At 41.6% G+C, this 18,239-nt stretch overlaps 1 protein-coding gene across 1 annotated transcript in view; it reads left to right on the top strand.

The window, feature by feature from the left end:
* The first annotated feature begins 264 nt into the window (after positions 1-264).
* iglon5 (IgLON family member 5) overlaps positions 265-18,239 on the top strand; it is a 110,590-nt gene continuing 92,615 nt past the window's right edge. The window contains exon 1 of the mRNA XM_005455337.3: positions 265-903. Within this exon, the coding sequence (XP_005455394.1) occupies positions 843-903 (61 nt within the window). The 5' untranslated portion in view covers positions 265-842. The remainder of the gene's footprint in view (positions 904-18,239) is intronic.

Genomic DNA, 18,239 nt, shown 5'->3' with positions numbered 1-18,239 from the left:
GCGTGTCCGCCCTCTGGACTGTTTTCTCTGAGTACTGCAGCATCACCAAACCGACTATAAATCACATTGCATTATCACCGCGCCGTGCTTTGCCTCTCGCTGTGCCCGCCCACCGCACTCCTTCGATTGGCCGGTGCAGGCCCTTGGTCTGCCTCTCTGAGCGAGACATCGGAGCAATCGTAAATCCCGCCTCCTGCTTCGGGACCGGTGATTGGAAGAAGGGGTTCTGTGCGAACTGTCAGTCAGGCTCTTTTCTTTTCGTGAGTCTCGCATTCAGTGCTGCTGCCTGCGACGCGCTGAGTGCGGAGCGAGGAGACGCGCTGCATACCAACAGAGACATACGGAGAAGGCTAATTTTTGGCCAGGACGCACACAGACCCCATCCCGCTCTGTGCCAAAAACAAATTTATATCTGGTCATTGGACAGTTTACATTTTAACCTTTCTTCTCATGCGTTTTCTGAAATATTTTTCTGTCCTTCAGTGAACTAAAAAGCCAATCAAGTGTCTGGGATATTTGTTCTTTCTGCTGTAATTTTTTTTCTGGTTGAGAGATTTTGCTCCGAAGAAGATAAACAGCCCTACCCACCCCTCTCTCTCCAACGGGAGTCACCAAAAGGAAAAGTCAAGACTGATGTTTTCATCCACTCACATGTAGAAGCGTTTGGACTATTACTGTTGACACTCGTTCACTGGGTCGTTGTTTTAAAAAAAAAAAAAAATATATATATATATATATTTAATCAGATTTCCTGCAACTGCACCCTAAGGGAGGAATACCGAGACATTTGGCTGCAAAAAAGGAAAAAAAAAAACAAGCATAAAATCAATCAGAACTCCATCATGGGCTGCCCCCTCTTGCGGAACGTGTTTGCTGCTCTGATTCTGGTTCTGCTGTCTAAAGGTAAGTTCCTTATGAGCTACTTTAGTGATGTGCTGACGGTTCTGTGCTGCTGCGCCTCTACGCATGCATCTTTCATTTTCTGAAAAGCGGTTGTGGAGGTGAATACTAATGATGATGATGAGGAGGGGGGTGTTCTACCTGCTTGTGAATCACGCGTGTCTGCCGTGTACTACGCTCCAGCCTTCTGTTTGCTTACACACGGAGATGTGGAGAAATGCTGTGTGTGTTTTTGTGCGGGCGCACACCAGTATGCGCGTACACGTGAGCGCAGCGCCAGGTTCATCTCTAAGCCAACCTCGTGGTTGAGTGTATAAGCACGAGTGATGCATATTAAGATGTTGACTAAGGAAAGAATAGACTCGCATCCGCGGTCTTCTGTTAACATTCCTTTACGTGGCATGGACGGCCCGGTAACCCGCGCGCACGACGCATCATCAGTGCGGGTGGGGGTTGTGAAGTTAACGTGAGTAAGGGTAGTAGCAATGCAGAGAGACTCGGGAGATAGCCTGTGTTTTGTTCTCTCACTTCAAAACCAAGGTCGAGAGAGACAGAGCGCTACATGTTGAAGGATGGACAGTTGGGAAGGCTTAGGGTTTCCAATATGCGCTCGCTGGGTAGTCAAGCTTTAATTCCCTGTTTTATTACTGCTATAAAACATCCTCCCTACAGCTCTACAAAAGAGACAAACACACTTCATTCATCTTCTCTGAAATTCCTCCACTTAAAACTGTTTAGTGCTCAGATAACTTTCACAGCCCAGAAGATGTGAAGGGTATTTAGGCTTCTTTATTATGAGGAACACAAACTTTTGTTGTCACGGAGTGCTGATTTTCAAAAATCTTCTAATATCTTCCTCTAATAATCTCTCCATGCTATGGGATGTCCCACCATATATTAACCTGTGCAGCAGATTCTCACCATGCACTGTAATTTCCCCCTGCCCATCCATCATGGAAAAACACACACACTCGCACACACGCATGAACACACAAATATACACACCTGGCTCAATTAGTCCTGCCTTCATCCTGTGGGAAATCAGTATATAAATAAATTACTCTGGCCCTTAATAACAATAATTGATGTGTCAGTGCAATAAGATGTGAGGTTAACAACCTGCAGATGCAGACGGGCCCAAGCCCCCTTCGCCTGGGCTCCTTGTGGGCAGGAGAGCCCAGCTGGTCATGGTTGGCTTGACACAGCAAGCCCCTTCTCCACACCAGGCAGCGAGCAGACGGACTGCCCTGCAGGATGTACACAGCACACAAACACAATAGGCTCAGCACCTCACAAAACGAGCCCTGCAATCCCATTGAGTCTCATTTCAGTTTTAAGCGGTTTGCGTTTGGAGCTATGGGGGTTTGTGACGTGAAGGTGTGACCGATAATTTAAGCCACAGTTGAGGAATGATTGAGTATTGATGGGAACTGTGCACACCAAATTCATCTTGGAGAGAGTTCCTGCCTGCTCCTATGAGTTTCTGTAGGTCCACAGTGTGTCCATCTTTTGAGGTGAAGAGCATGCATTATAAAGGAAGAACAAGACTGTTAAAAGGGCACCGTTCCCTGGTTGATAAATCATGCAGCAGTGGAATAATCTTTTGAATCTGTGCCCCTGACATTCAAGCAAGTGTCGTGTCTGTGATTTAAATGGTTGACCAAAACTGTTTAGTAGATTTGGATTTGTTATTTCCTGTGAGTTGTTATTTCCTGTTTAATGATGTACAAGATGAAAATCTCTAAATGGTTGTACGGCTTCTACGGTATGTTATTCATTTGAAGACTTTTCTTCCTCTGGAGATATTTCATCCCCTTATTATCACTCATTTAGTCATTCATATCATGAATGACAAATATTTTTTAAGAGAGCAGGATTGTACTTTACAGTGCCATACCAACCAGGTCAACAAAGGTCTTTTCTGTGCTGCATAACACCATTAGGCTATTCAAAGGTTTCCTACTGGCTTGGCGTGTGAATGCACAAACCTCTCCATGGGTGTTACAGCCAGACCCTGGCTCGACATCATACCTTTCTCTTCCTCATTAATTTTCTCTTTTTTCTTAAAACGCATGAGTACCATTAGGCTAGAATGGTGGATGGCCACTCATACGTGCAGTAAAATATCTGCATATTTCTTGCACAAAAGCTGCCTGCAATTACTCCAAAACTGTTTCATCAGTGAACCAGGCCAGTGATGAAAGATTAAGGCTGGAGTCCATCTCCACACACCTCCACACAAAATTAAACAATTTACCCTCTGTTCAGATGATTTCTGTTATGACAGAAACCTGAAATATCTAATAATGAGAATAACAGCCTCGCTGATTTGGGAAAAAGTGAAAATGACAAGAGAAATTGCTCCAGCTTAAAGGTCACAGCAGAGGACATTTAAGGTTATTTCAAAGGATATTATGTTAATGCTGTATTTGGATGTTGAAAGATTTCTACCTTACAGACATGGATCGGAACCATTTCAAGAAATTCAACTTTGACAGTGTACTGAATACAAAACATAGTAAGTTACTAACGTTTAAATAGCCCAACAGATGGGTCTTCCCACCAACATGATGGAGGTTGTGGTAAGAGGAAGTGTGCAGGGCAGGAACACAGGTGAAAACAAGTGGGGTCACTTTGTAGCCCGCCATCCTTCTTGTTTCAGTAACATATGGGGGCCAAGTGGGGTCAATGCACATTGCACATGTTAGCACGTAAGCACCTCCTTCTTCCCTGTCCCCCCTCTCTCTCTCTCTCTCTCTATCTCACACACACACACACACACACACACACACACACACACATTCAACTGGATCACCAGTCTTGGCTTGGAGATGAAGAGAAGGGAGATGCCAGCATCAACAGATGCCTAGTGCTCCTATTCTGGAGGGGTCTCTGCTTTTTCTCCCTCCCTTTGAAATTCACGGTCTCTCTGTGCTGTTGTTCTCCATGTTTGGCTTACAAATGCTTTGCCATTTTGGCAGGTTTTATGTATCTGCAAATGTTGGAGTAAGAGGGCCTGGATTTGGACTGAAGAGCCTTAGGGACTAAGGTTGGAGGTGTGACCAGCCTTGAGAGGGCCTGTGGTCTGAATATTTTCCCTGAAGGTTTTGCTTTTTTATTTCGCTCGCTGTTGTGTGGTCGACTTTAGTGCAGAGCATTGAGCGTCATACACTGAATCATTTCCTCACATGTGGTGAAGCAGATCAGACCTAAAGAACACTCAGCTGTGACTGGGGCAGCTGTGGCTCAGGAGGTAGAGTGGGGCATCTACCATTAGGAGGGTCAGATGTTTGCTCCCTGGCTCCTCCAGTCTGCACATCAAAGTATCCCTGGGCAAGATACCGAATCAGGAGTTGCCCCTGATGCATCCATCAGGGGGGAAATCTTAGATATAATAAACTGTTTGTGTGAATGGGTTTGATAGATACGTAAGTTTGTTGCTGTACATTATTTTTTAAAACCTCATATTAAAAAAGTGGAATAGAGAGGAGAATAAAGTTGAGATTTTTCCAGTCTTAAAACACAAGAAGAATTTTGCAAATGTACCAAAAGTCATTACTTCTGACTTAAGACGGTGTGAAATCACTTGAATTGTCTAAATTAAATACTACTACCAGAAATGAAATGGCTATTGTAACTTTACTTGAATTGTGAATGCAGCATGATGAATTATGATTCATGGCAACCACTAGCAGTATTTGTATCGAATCAAGGTTTTAAGGATGCACATCAGGGACTGTAAAATGCAACCAGTTCATTTTAATCTTTATTGTCTGCAGTAGGGAACTTCTGCTTCCGGCATACAAGAACAGAACACTCCAAAGTTGATTGATGGGTGCATAAAACAGATTAAAAGTGCAGTTGTGGTAGCAATAGTATTAAATGACCAAAAGACCAAAACAGAAAATGACTTCTGCTGTGTTGGTTCTTGTTGCCTTTCTATGTGAGGTTTTCCAGCCGTTTTCCAGCATATCCAATTAGTTTATCAGGGATGAATAACTCCTCAAGCAATGACTATTTGATCTGTCATGCTGAAGCTGAAATCTGCATCTCATAGAGTTTGAAGCTATCTGACCTCTCCGTCACCCGAGAGGTCATGGGGGTCAAGTCCTTTGAGGATGGTTGCCTAGAGTACTGGTGTGGTTGGTAGGTGGGTTCAGCATCACCTTACTGCCCTTGAGATTGTTCCTGTCAGTCATGATTAACACTTTCATGGGCCTCACGTATTGGTTTGGCATGATTGGCAATTACATGTGATGTCAGTGTCATAAATAATAATTACTGCGAGGCTTGTTTGCACTTATAATTATAGTTAAAATATAGGATATGGAGTTCAGTGTAATGGAAAGTAACCAGACTGCTTTCAACCTGGGACACGTGGTTATACAGAGTAAAATTACCACCGTAATTCATTTTGTTACAACCTCCGCTCATCTTCCTCTTCTCCCACTCCCAGCCTGAATATGAACTTTAGTGGTGGTTTCTCAGTGTTATAAATCCTAAAGGCTTATGTTTTATTTATTCCAAGTGAAGGATCATTCAAAAGGTAGCTGAGTGGGTGTAGAAGCAGTAGTAAGCAGTGGCTTGCGTATTCATGTGGACCTGTGCCCACAGAGGGACATATGGACTATTGAACATATGTGCGCACACACCGTGGAATAGTCCCTTTACTTGGGCCATTGGGAAGATGAATTTCAGCAATTTTCCCACTAAAGGTGTTAGCAGTAAAATCAATGGAAAGTCAGTGAAAACGTGACATCTTTTTATATACATCAGTGTGGCTATTAATAATTCTCAAGGTTCTTCTCAATAGCATTCACATAGAGAAATCAAATAAGTCTCTGAACAGTGCAAATTTCTTCCATTTGGGCTGCAAGACTTCAGTCCACAGTGCAGATTTAGCTGTCTGCAGGGAAAAGGAGAAACAAGAAACAGATGTTTTCTTGTTTGGTTATGTGGAGATGTTATACATTTAGGAGGAATGAATACTGTTAGAAACAGAGAGAGAGAATGGCTTGTGATTTTCTTGCCTCTATTCCTCTTCCTTCTAGTCTTTTTTTGTGCCACAGAGTTAGTGTCACTGGAAACACAATTCAGATTAGTGCAGGCGGCTTGTCCTCAGGGAGCCGGGAGGGACGAGGGTCCCGCTTTTCTCCCTGTCCTCATTACCAAAAGACAAGGAGCTCGCCGGCAAATCAATGGAAAAGGCTTAGGCACTAATGCAGGCCATGTCTGGCGATGGGACTTAGCTTTGTGTGCGTTTTTGTGCCTCGGTGTGTTCATGTCCCATTTTGTGTGTGTGTGAAAGTTTAATCATTTGTGCTACAACAGAAGGCTGGAGAAAAACATTAGTTTCAAACGACTGCTGAATTGCTCGCTGTTGGAGTAACCTCAAAAGTCCTGGTTAACTGCGCTGATATTTACCATGGGGGCGTATGATAGCACAGAAGCCCTTTAATTATGCGGAGATAACGTAAGATTCATCTGTGAATCCATTTAGTCCAGTATTAACGCCGTTCCCATTGCAATTATAATTGCTCCGGGCATTGTTGCCATGGCTACTACTACTACTTCAATAGCCAGCAGTTGTGTACAACTTCCTTTACACAGACAAAAAAAGTGAAAAAAAGAGCAGCACCTTGGTCTTTCCCATCAACAGCCCCCTGCAGTGTATGTTGGTATAAAAATATGTCGAACGATCCACGTGTCTCACCGCTCAATCTGTTCTTGCTCTGCTTGATGCGGCTGTCTGTCTGTTGTTCTTACATTTGCCTTCATCCCTCGCGTCTCTTACTTTGTTTACACAGGTAAAACTACTGGGTGCAACAAATGCTAAATAATGGTTTTATGTTGTGGATTTTCAGCCGCGCTGCTGCCTCTGACATCTCGTGGCGCTGGAGGTGTTCCCGGGTCTGCGCGAAGGGGAAGGGAGAGCAAGAAGGAAGGGGGAGAAATAAATAAAACTGAGGAAAACAGATCAATAAATATTTCAGCAGCTGCTCCCTTCACAGACTTCTCCTGAAGCCATAAGAGATGGAAAGAGAGACAGGGAATGGGGAGGGATGGATAAAGTGGAAGGAAGACAGGGGGAGAACAGGGGTAATTGTGTTCCAGACACTCATTCGCAGTGAACGAGAAAGATGGAGAGTGAACGAGAGCAACAGAAAATGGGGATAATTGTGTCCCAGACTTTTATAGACAGAGAGAAGAGGCATTAGTGAGGGGTGGAGAAGCGACACAGGGCGTGCTAACGAGCACCACATACCAACATTGTCTTCCATGGGAACAAAAAAAGCCATCTGAGAGCAAGAGAGAGAGAGAGCTCCCAGACTTTGGCACTCTATAATAGTGACTATAATAGTAAGAGTCTCTCTCTTCCTGACTTTCACGTAATTTTAATTCCTGTCAGGAGTTAGCAGCAGACCGTGTGGGTGTTTGCAGTTTGTGCAGCGAGTATCTCTAAATGATAATGAGCCGGTCAACAGCTGAGACGGCCAACATGTTGCCACGAATCAGGCGTGGCCACTGTCATTGTCACTGTGCACCCACTCATCAGCTGATCTCTTCTCGCATTTCCATGAAATTCTGGTGCCCAGGATGCATATTACATGCAGCTTTCGGAGCATGCAATGTATGTTTAATGCCGAGAGGAGAAAAAGCAGAGGAAAAAGACAGAGGGAGCTTATGAGGATGGACAGGCCAGAGAGATAGAGGAGTTATGAAAAAATGATTGAAGGAGGGCTGTTGGGAGGGAGCAAGGGAAGAGAGACAGATGGTGTGAGGGAGGAAGGGGAGGAGGAATTCAAAGACCCGCAACAGGCAGTGATCGAGATGGATTGATTCTGCAGCCAGATGATTAGGTGGAATAAAAAACATGGCAGGTTTATCCTGCCAATGAAAACTGTGTTTGGGTGATATTGCTGTGAGTGGGAGTAGTAAAATTGTTTCAGGGTCACTTGTTGTGTGATATTGCAGCATTAAGGAGCTGGTGCTAATGCGATATGCCACTGATTAGGGAGTCATTCCAGTGAGGCAGCACACCTCTAATAAGACGCTCATGCAGTGTGCCCACATAATAACAAGTGGATTGGTGCTTGTCAAGAATCCAGACTACATAAAATATCATATTTAGATAGCCTTTTAAGTTGCCAACATAGCAATCAAATGTCAGCGCTACGTGTTTCGTTGTTGCTGTTTGGAAAGCTACATAATTAGGAAAACAAATCATGTTGATGCCCAGTTGCAGACAGTGCTTGGTGCCATCCACCCGAGCTTGCGCTGCTATTTAGAGATATGCCACAATTCTCTTGTAGTTTGCGGCTGGCATGTGGCTCTGGCTCCAGCTGTGAAGGTGCCGGTGGGATTTCTTGTATTAAAGTGTCTATGTTAGCATGACATACTGACAGTAAAGACTCAGTTAGCCAGAATTTCACTAAGGATTTGTCTGTGACAGGCCATAAATTGACTTGCAGGAAATGTTCCACAGCGTCTGATTCCTTTCTCTAAGCACAGTGTGTTTGATGCTTAAAAATTGCTGCAAAATCATTTTGAATCAGAAGATCAAAGAAAATATCGTATTCGTGATATCGTGGTCCTATTGTGTTAATTGGGATGTTAGGTGAGATTTCATTAAACATTCGTGTGCTATAGAATCTTAATTGGGTTTGGGAGAAGAGGCTTCCTGTATTATTGTGTTATGATATTTCGCTAATTAAACGCGGAGTTGGATAACACTAAAAGCCCTTGCAGCTTTTCCCAGTTTTTGTAATGCACTGAGCGAAATTCCATTAGTGTTTGGACCAGCATCGGAACAAATAGGGGCACATTTTTCGACTCCGATTATTTAAGTCATTTCAAGGTTATAGCATGCTTTTAAATTGCGCTTCAATCACATTTTTCTTCCTGTATTTACTGAGGGATGCAGATGAATAGGGCTTACCTAATTTGTTGTGTAATATCATTCCTGGGGTGCCACTGTGACTTTCTAATTTCTTCTGAAGAATCAGCTTCTTTTTAACATTTCAAGGCTGTGCTACAACACATATCAATTACTTTATTTCTTGTCTTGAGAATGAATATTAAATATATAAAGGGTTTTGCCCAAATTATGCTCAGTGCAATATATAATATGATTCTGTGGACGCAAATAAAATTCTCCTATCTTCCCGTCCTCATTCGGTTGCTGTTCACTCCTAGTTGCAGCAGTTATTGCAAAAGTAGAGCACACGGAAATGTATCAATAAAAATGATTGCCAGAGCCTGTCATCCAAAGTCTACTGGGTTAATATAATGTTTGATATGCAGATTAAATATAGTGCTTGAAGCCACACATAGCTTTAAAAAGCAAGTTTTTTAGCAACTCTCCCTTTAGAAATGACTTTGTGAAATCGTTTTGTCACAGCACCAAAACATCTCACTCTCTTCCCATCAAGAGGGCACAGGCTGTATCGATGTGACCTTTATCCGGCCAGCAGACCTTCAGTTCCATTAAGAAATAATGAAGGTGTCAGAAAAGGGCAATTAGCTGCTTAATGTTGGGCAACAGTACTCTAATACAACATAGTGTTTTTGCTGACAAGTCAATATCTATCTGACAACAAGCACTGTATTTTAGGACAGAGTAAAATCTTATTGGAATAGCTGGCATTTGAGAAATGACTTGGATGAAATGGGCTTCTCTGCCTCTTTAAAAAGAAGGCTATTTCTGCTGCAGTAGGTTGGAAAAACAACTATTATAGACTTTGTGATAATGTGATGATGAGATGCAAACAAAAGAAAATGTGGGAAGCATCAAGACAAACGCACGCAGAGGCGCGTACACCTTTGCAAAACAACAAAACAAATTTAGTATCAGGGTGATATCAAAGCGAGACCCATAGTGTTGAAGAATGAGATATTCAAATATCTGAACCGCTGGAAATAAAAAGCAACCCTTATTATGCCTCATGCTGGCCTGTTTACTGTAAATATCTGCTTGATCAAACCTTCAGTTAGCTTTGTTTGTTATTTTGGGTTTGACATCTGTAATCAGAATTGATCCGTATGCTACAGGGAGGCAGCTAAATCAGACATGACAAATGCGGGGCAGACAGTGCAGGTGCTTTCTCAATCAGGCCGACATGATTGATCCTCTCTTGAATCCATCATGATCAAGCTTTATTGACGTCGGGCTTCTATTAAGATTTCTTTTGACAGTAGAGAGAAAAGAAAGATGGCAGCTTATCAAAAATGAAAAAAAAAAGTTTGAGTAAAAGATTGCATTTCACTTCAGCTCTACAGAGCATTTATAAAACCAAAAAAATGTTGAAGGACTTGTTCTAGTGCTATTGATTTTCCTTTAATTAGATTTTTTTTATGATCAGACCAGTTTTGTCTGCTGAATTAACGTGAGTTATGATGGTGAGACCACACTTGTGTTAAGGCGCTGACTCCATGCATGCAGAATTCTGGACTTAACTGAAACATATTTTGTCACTAAAATTCGGTATAGAGCAGAGAATAAGATTCACTTGAGAAAATCAGATTGATATCATGTACTCAATAAGAAGCACTTTAGCCAATGTCCATCATTTAATGCCTCATTTCTGCTCCCTGAATCACAGTAAAGCTTTTATTCTAAAAATGTCTGTTGTCAGCGTTTTGACAATAGAGTTTGATGTAGCGCAATGATTTTTTTTTCTTCCCCCCCCTCCTTAAAGATGGGACTTCTAAATGAGCAAAGATTCCCTTTCATACGAGTGTGCTGCACGGGCTGAAAGCAGAGATGGCACAACAGAAGCTGTCAAGCCATATAGACTAAATGGCTTTGAAATGCTGCCTCTTTGAAACTGCAACATTTCAATTCAGAGGACAGCAATTATGCAGTCAAACGTGGAAGTGGATAGAATTGCATTACAGTAGCGCCACATTTAATATAATGTAAAACTCAGCCAGTTTGTGCTTCACAAGTTATGCTTTAGTGCTTAGCCTAGGGGACCCCGCAGCCCTTCTAACTCTGCCCGCACTGCCGGGGCCCGCTCTCATCTCGTACTTAAAGACACGAGTGCATAACCTAAGGACATCTGCTCGCCTTTTCTCAGGTTCCTTTATTTCTGCAGGGATGCAGACATATGTGATAAAAGTACCATCAGCGTTGTTAAGCCACTGTCTGCTCTTATTACCTGGGGAACACCACATCTTCACAACTGCTAATAAAAGCTGTCCCACCCTTGCTGTGGGGCCCCGGTAACATACTCCCTTTGCAGCAAGCTTAATGAGATATTAATTACTGTATTCATGCCATGTTCGGTCCAACAAAGACAGATATATCCATTGGTGAATATACTCCCCCGGCGGGCTGTTCACCTTAAATGGTAATGTGGCTTTTGTCAATATCACAGTAATACAAATAGTTTTACAAAAGCTATATACAGATCGGCGACGAGTCAACGGAAAACCAAGCAGCAATGTCTTACTAGGTCTCGGGCCTCCATGTACCTCTACAGCAGCTTTCAGCTTTTCTTTTAGTGTGTGATTGGGCACAAAGGATCTCTGAATCCTTTGATGAGTATGGAAATTATGTGATTCATATGCTGTGACCTTTGCAGTCACAAGATCTCAACACAATTGAAAACCTGTGGGAGATTTTGGACTGACATATCAGATCGCACTCTTTAACCGTCATCCTAGATGAGAACACTCCCGTCTGGATAGAAATGTTTTATCATGTAATAAAGGTGATCCCTCAGAACAACTTGGTATTGATTTGCAGTGAATCTCCCCTCAAGCTGGACACGAGGGCCTCAGACCTGCCAGAAAGTACCCCCCCCACAGAATAATAATGCCACTTTCATGGCAGAAGACAAGAGTTTAGGTTTTTCCTTAACTTTCTTAGCCGTCTTCTTCATTATTGTGGCACATTTATGTAAAATTGGCAGTTGCCAACTATGTACATGAGACAGAATGCTATTAAAATTAAAATCAGGATGTTTTGTTAAGTAGTTTAGTTTCTTTACACAAAAATATTCTGTAAACAATAGCACAACACCAACATACAGGTTTGACCAAATTGTACAAATAGGACATCAGTGCTGTGATTTTTATCTCAGTCTCTAGTTTCTTTATGAAGCACTGATGTACGACAAAATAGAATAAAATAAATAAAAGAAGCAGGAAGAGACACAATAAAAAAGTAGGCCTATAACAGACGAGTACAGTTAGTAGCAATTCAAAACCAAGACATGGAATAAAACAGAATAAAAGGAAATTGATCATTTAAAAAACAGTCTCAACAGAAAGCTTGGTTGAACAAAAAAGTTTTTATCTGTTTCCTAAAGGAGTCCTTAGAGTCAGCTAAATGTAGCTGTATTGGGAGATTATTCTAAAACGCTGGTGCCAGTGTGTGAAAGGCTCTGCCTTTCCCCCAAGTCTTCAATCTGGTATAAAGAACAACTAACAAATTCTGAGCCTGCAACTGAAGAGTACAAGCAGCAGTGTGTTTAAGGAGAAGATGGGCTAGACAGACTGGAGCTTGTCCATTTAGTGCTCTATATGTAAGTTTAAGGATCTTAAAACCATTTGTAAAATCCACCAGGGGACAATTTAGAGAATATAAAATAGGGATAATATGAGGCCACTTACTAGAATGCAATCGTAGTCTGGTTTCAGAATTTTATATTGCATGTAGGCGTGAAAGAGAACTTTGTATCTATGCATTTAAAAAGTGCTATGCAAATTATTAACATACCATGTACCACCTTTACTTTCTGTCTTTTACACATTGTTAGTATTTTTCTCTTGATATTATTATTATATACTAAAAATATGGTGCTTAGCAGTTTGGATAAAGCTAATTTAAAGTCGGATCTATGCATACAATAGGTGCAAACATACACATTTATGGAAATTTAAATGCATATATGGTGTTGATGAATGCTCAATCATCCAGGTAAGTAAATCCCCAAAAGTTGATTCTGTTCATCTGGACGTAGAGTTTTCAGTAAACTGAAATGCGTAACTGAAAATGCTACGTCCAGGTCAACAGAATCCACTTTTGGGGAAATGCATATATGATTACATTTTAGCTCAAAGAAGTGTGAACCACAGCTAAATTTAAAGAATAAACCCCCTGAATAAACTAACACCAGTATAAAAGGCTAGAAAAACTGCAACCTATTAAACTGTGTTTTTACATTTAAAACAAAAAACCAATGATCGAACCTACCTGACTGCGGAAGGCTTTTCCAAATGATGTCAAAACAAGATTGGCAAAGGATAAAAGCAGCTGCCCATCATTTCAAAAGCAAAGTTTAGCGTCAGATATTGGGAAGCTTGCAAGACGAAGGGTACTGGTGTGACGTTTGAATTACATGGAAAAAATATTACTTGGGAACAGTCGATCGTGACAGTGCAACACTAAGGCAGTTACATTTCAGGGATACCAGGCTGTCCAGTTAAGAAGCACAAACTGTTATGAATCTGTTTCACCTGCTTTGATACAAATGAAAGTGACAAGAGGAGCACTGGAGAGGCAAAAGCTGAGTAGTTTTGCAGGTGGTGGTCACAGACCATTGCTCTCTCCTTATCCTTGCAAAACCATTATGTTTTGGGGGGGTTGTCTTGTTGTTGGCTCTCCCGTGCACCTGTTGTCACTTTCATTTGCACCAAAGTAGGTTAAATGGATTCACAATGGTTCATGCCTGATGGTTAACTGAATTCGTGTTGCACTGTGATTGAGCGTTCCCTTATTTATTTATTTATTTTACCAGTGTATGGAAACTGTGTCCCAAAAAGTAATGTTTCCCATACAAAGACGGGGTTGGCAGTGACCTTTACAACAATCACAGAGACAAAAAAAACTTCATAAATGATCATTTTTCATTTGACTGACATTTTTTTGGTAAATAGATTCATGTGCACCACACAGAGGCCCTGGGCCCTTGTAAAATAACTGACTTTAGGGTGACACTGAATCGAGCCCCGGTGTAATCCTTTTTGCATTCAGGTCAGCAGAAAGCACCACATGTAATGGTTCCTGCATGTAACAAAGTGGAAGGTGAGGACAAAACTAGAAGGTTAGTGGTTTCACTGGAAAGGCCACTTCTGAGATGGACTGTGCTTTGTCCAAAGAATAATTGAGGTAGATAGAGTTAGCTGAGATCGAAACACAGCAGATGGAGGCTTGTGTCTGGCTGCGGTTGGTTGTTTTATTTATTAGCTCTGCCAGGTTGGTTGCTGCATTCATTTCATGCCTGTGTTACCCCACCTGCATCTTCAGTTGACTTCAAGTAGCTCAATAACAAGGCAATACAAGGTTTTCCTCAAAAATAATAATTAAGCAGTGCCAAACTGCGCATTTATTGTAATTATAAATGATTAATGTGTTTAATTTGTATGTATTAGCTTTAAGCCTTTGATCGCGTGCACACACTGGCCTTTTGATCTCTTATATTCCCTTTTCAGTTATAGGTTGTATTATTGAATGCTGATTGCCTTTGATATAAATGCAAAGTCCTGATTTGAGCAGCAGCTTAACTGTGGGTGAAAAATCAACTCAGCTGTCGTGCATTGACTAATATTTACTCTTATCATGTTCCCTGGCATGTTAGCTTTACTTTCGTTTAATTTCACAGTTGTTCATCATAAGGTTAATTATGAATGATTTGAGGAGATTTTTTTGCCGGGTTCAAATGAAATGGAATATTTAGAGACTAAACAGTCCTCAGTAACCCCCGTTTCCAAAATGAGATGGTAAATGTGTGTTAAATTTGAGTTGCTTAAAAATCAGACTCGCACATCTGCTGTTCACGGATTGGGTCTGTGTATTTAAATTTAGCCCTGGCCAGAAAGGCAAGTTGCTTGTGAATTGGTAAATTGGCAGTGGCAGACCAAACTGAAAGGTGGTCGAGTCTGACCTCGTGGTCAATTAATCATGATTAGTTTTCAGAGTAGAGGCTGTCAGTGGCATACTTTTTCTATCACACTAAAAATAATTCCTGGAAAAAAAAAGCAAGCACAGCCTCAAGAAGCCATAAAATACTTTCTGACATTTATAATATTTATTTATTTCATATCGTCTGTTCATCTCCTCTGCAGGTTTCCCATAACTAGTATAATAGGGAACAAGTGTGTCTGAGAACTGTATCCCCACTTGGCTTCTTTTGTGTCTGTAACAGGATGACCTACCTGTCTGAAAGATTGTCTGAGACCATGATCGAGGAAACCAACCCGAGAGTTGTCTCATGGTTCATCAAAACCTAAAGGGAAACCATTCTCCCTTTCCTTTTTTCTCATATTCCCTCCACATATCAAACAGGCAGCCACTGCTAAAAGATTCATGCATATGGACTTTAGGGTCATTAAAGAATGATCCACAGCAAAGCTGTTTTTTTCACCCTCATAATGAAATCCAATATTCATGAAATAGATTTTCCTCTCTGCTTGCCCACTCACTCCAGTCACAGATGTGCATTTACTGTGTATTTAGTCCATGTGTGCACAGGCTTGTTAGGCTAGCATGGGTTAATGGTATCCTAAAGGCGCATTTTCAGGCTACCCAGTTAATTACAGAGGGTTGACGGATGACCTTGCCACACGTTACTTGTGTAAAGCAATGTAGAGTTGGGTCGTATCTAAGCTCTTCGAAGATTGGGGTCAGAGTAGAAAAATACATGCCCAGTGCTTCCAGTCGGAGGCGGCAAGATAACTTAATCAGATAAGCAAATATTTATCTAAAAAATATGGTATGCAAATTTAAAAATTAATATTATTATTCCATCTCATCCTAACCCAAGTGTCCTGCCACAGAGAAGATTCATGCACGTAATGAGGGAGGAGATGCAGAGTGCTGGTGTGACAGAGGAGGATGCTAGGGTTAGGGTGAGGTGGAGGCAGATGATTCGCTGAGATCATATCCAAAGATCATATCCATCAGTCTATTTTTAATATTGTAAAATTCAACATATGTTGGGCTGTATACCCTTTGCTGTGCATTTATCAATCATGTGGGCGTAGTACTTAAAGATCTTTACCTGTAGCATCATTTTGCTTAAGGAATTTGATTTGCTGCATGTCGTGATTATCAATCATACAGCATGACTCGGATGTTAAGGCATAATTCTTTTATGACGTGATACTCTCAACTGTGACAGCGAAATGTAATAACTCCTGAAACATAAAGGGAACCACGTCACAATCCTTTCTCTAATCAGTGTGTAAAAGAGGATCTGATTTTTCAGGATCTGACCACTAGGTGGCATTTTCATATTGTTTGGCTTAACCATACCTCGATGGAACTCCTTAAAAACATGCAATTTATCAAATTTTGATTCTTTAATTTCTTCCAGACATGTACTGGGCCTGAATGCTGGTTACCTCAGCCGCAGGTTATTTATTGGACAGCTCATCAGTATGGGTGACAGGACTTAGGGTTGGACCTTCACTGTCTGAGGGGAAAGGGGGTGGAAAAGCTTAAAAGCTTAAAGTAATAACTCACTTCTGTATAAAATGGCCATGTAGGCTTAATTTAATTTTAGGGTTAGCAGTCGGATTAGATTTTAAATAAAAGCAAGCCAGTGACACCAGTGTTGATACCCCAGGGCAGTAATTGTAGTTGAATATTCATGAAGTCATATGGAGGATTGTGTTTTACAATGAGGAGGGAAGAAAAAAAAAAACAAAGAACATGTAAAATCTGGAATCTCTGTGATTAAAATTGTGCCAGTAAAATACCACTATCATCACTTGCATCAGTAGCAATTTTAATCAAGTCATCTTTTTTGTCATATCATCAAGACATTATGCCACGTTTGATCCTCACCACCTTCATTATGATAACCACCAACACTGTTATCATCAACACTGATAATCAGCGGAATCTTTTCTCGCCATCTTCTTACTGTTATCTCCATCTTTATCACCATCTTTATAATTCCCAGCATCACACTCAGAGCTCTGTGTTTTGTTGTCGCAGCAAGTCACGGTGTTTTTTACTACAATTACATACTCCAGTGAAGCAAAGGAGGTAATCCTTTCTCTCACTTTGATTATATTTTATTACACTCATTCTTCAATCCACCATCACTCTGGTCATCACCCCTCCTCAATTCCATGCACTCTCTCCTGGAATTTCCTGGAGTATGACCCCTTTTTGCAGCTCTGATTTTTGACTCGTTTCGCTTTCATTAACACTTTTTCTGTCCGTATGGGTCTTCTTTAAAACTCATTTCCTCGTTTTACTTGAAATGTCTCTTTCTGTGCCTTTGGGTGTTCCTTTCTCAACCCATCTGCTCATCATTTCTGTTTCATTTAACCCACCCTCCTGTTTCCTCACTCTTATGTGATGGACCTCTGTTTCTCTTGCACTCATTCTGCTGTGTAGCACCAGGCATTCTGCTCTGTGTGGAGATGTTTGGGCTGCAGATGGTATGCAACAGGGGTGCAGGCTCTTCAGTTGGAAGGCCAGAGTGTGTTTGTGCACATTTGTATGTGTGCATGGCCAGCATGCACGCATGTACATGAGCGCATTTGTTAACCAGGCCTGTTCACAGTGTGAATCTAAGTGAATCCAGAATCCTGGAAGAAGTACTCATATCAGGAGATCTGTGTCTGTGTGCACACACCAGAATGTTCACGTATGTGTGCAGCTTGCATGCATGGCTCCATCTTTGCGTGCATGTGTGTGACATCAGTGATGCCTGAGGCTTTGAACACACAAGGAGGCTCTGTGAAAAGGTCAACACAGGGTAATCCCTCCTCCTCCTATGAATGAGTCATCACAGAAAGTGAAGGACAGCGGAGGGTCCAGTGCAATGCGTACCACACGACCCTCTGAGAGCATGGCCACCCATGGGGACAAATGTCATGTTATCTCAGCGACTGTGTCGTTCACACCTCCATTGCCCCTCACCAATACACATACACAGCGGCAGGAAGAAGAGCATTTGCTCCATTAGCAGGTGTTTTCAAATTGGCTCTGAGCATTGACAGACAGCCATGCAATGAACAAGAGCTTTCTATAAATACAATCTAACAGGCTCGCTTCATCCCATCGTGAGGTGCAGTAAAAGGAACGCTCGCATGCACACTGAATCATGCACACACACCTGGCTTCACACAGGCACACGTGTGCACGCGTACGACGCACAAGTTCGACAAACAAGTGAATAAATCAAGGCTTGAATAAATCAGGAGATCTGGATTTTTTTTTTCGTTCTTTCCTGTTGCCTCATCCATTCCTACCTACTGCTTCATCTTTCAGCCCCAACAGGAAAAGAGAAATTGAATTAAAAAGTGCTTTTGATATCTCTTCCTTGCTGCAGATAAATAAAATGATCAGACCCTGTCAACGGGATGACTTCCGC

Source organism: Oreochromis niloticus, linkage group LG11 (genome assembly GCF_001858045.2).
Source record: "Oreochromis niloticus isolate F11D_XX linkage group LG11, O_niloticus_UMD_NMBU, whole genome shotgun sequence".
NCBI lineage: Eukaryota > Metazoa > Chordata > Actinopteri > Cichliformes > Cichlidae > Oreochromis > Oreochromis niloticus.
The sequence above is the reverse complement of the archived record's forward strand: the minus strand, read 5'-3'. Positions and strand labels throughout refer to the sequence as shown.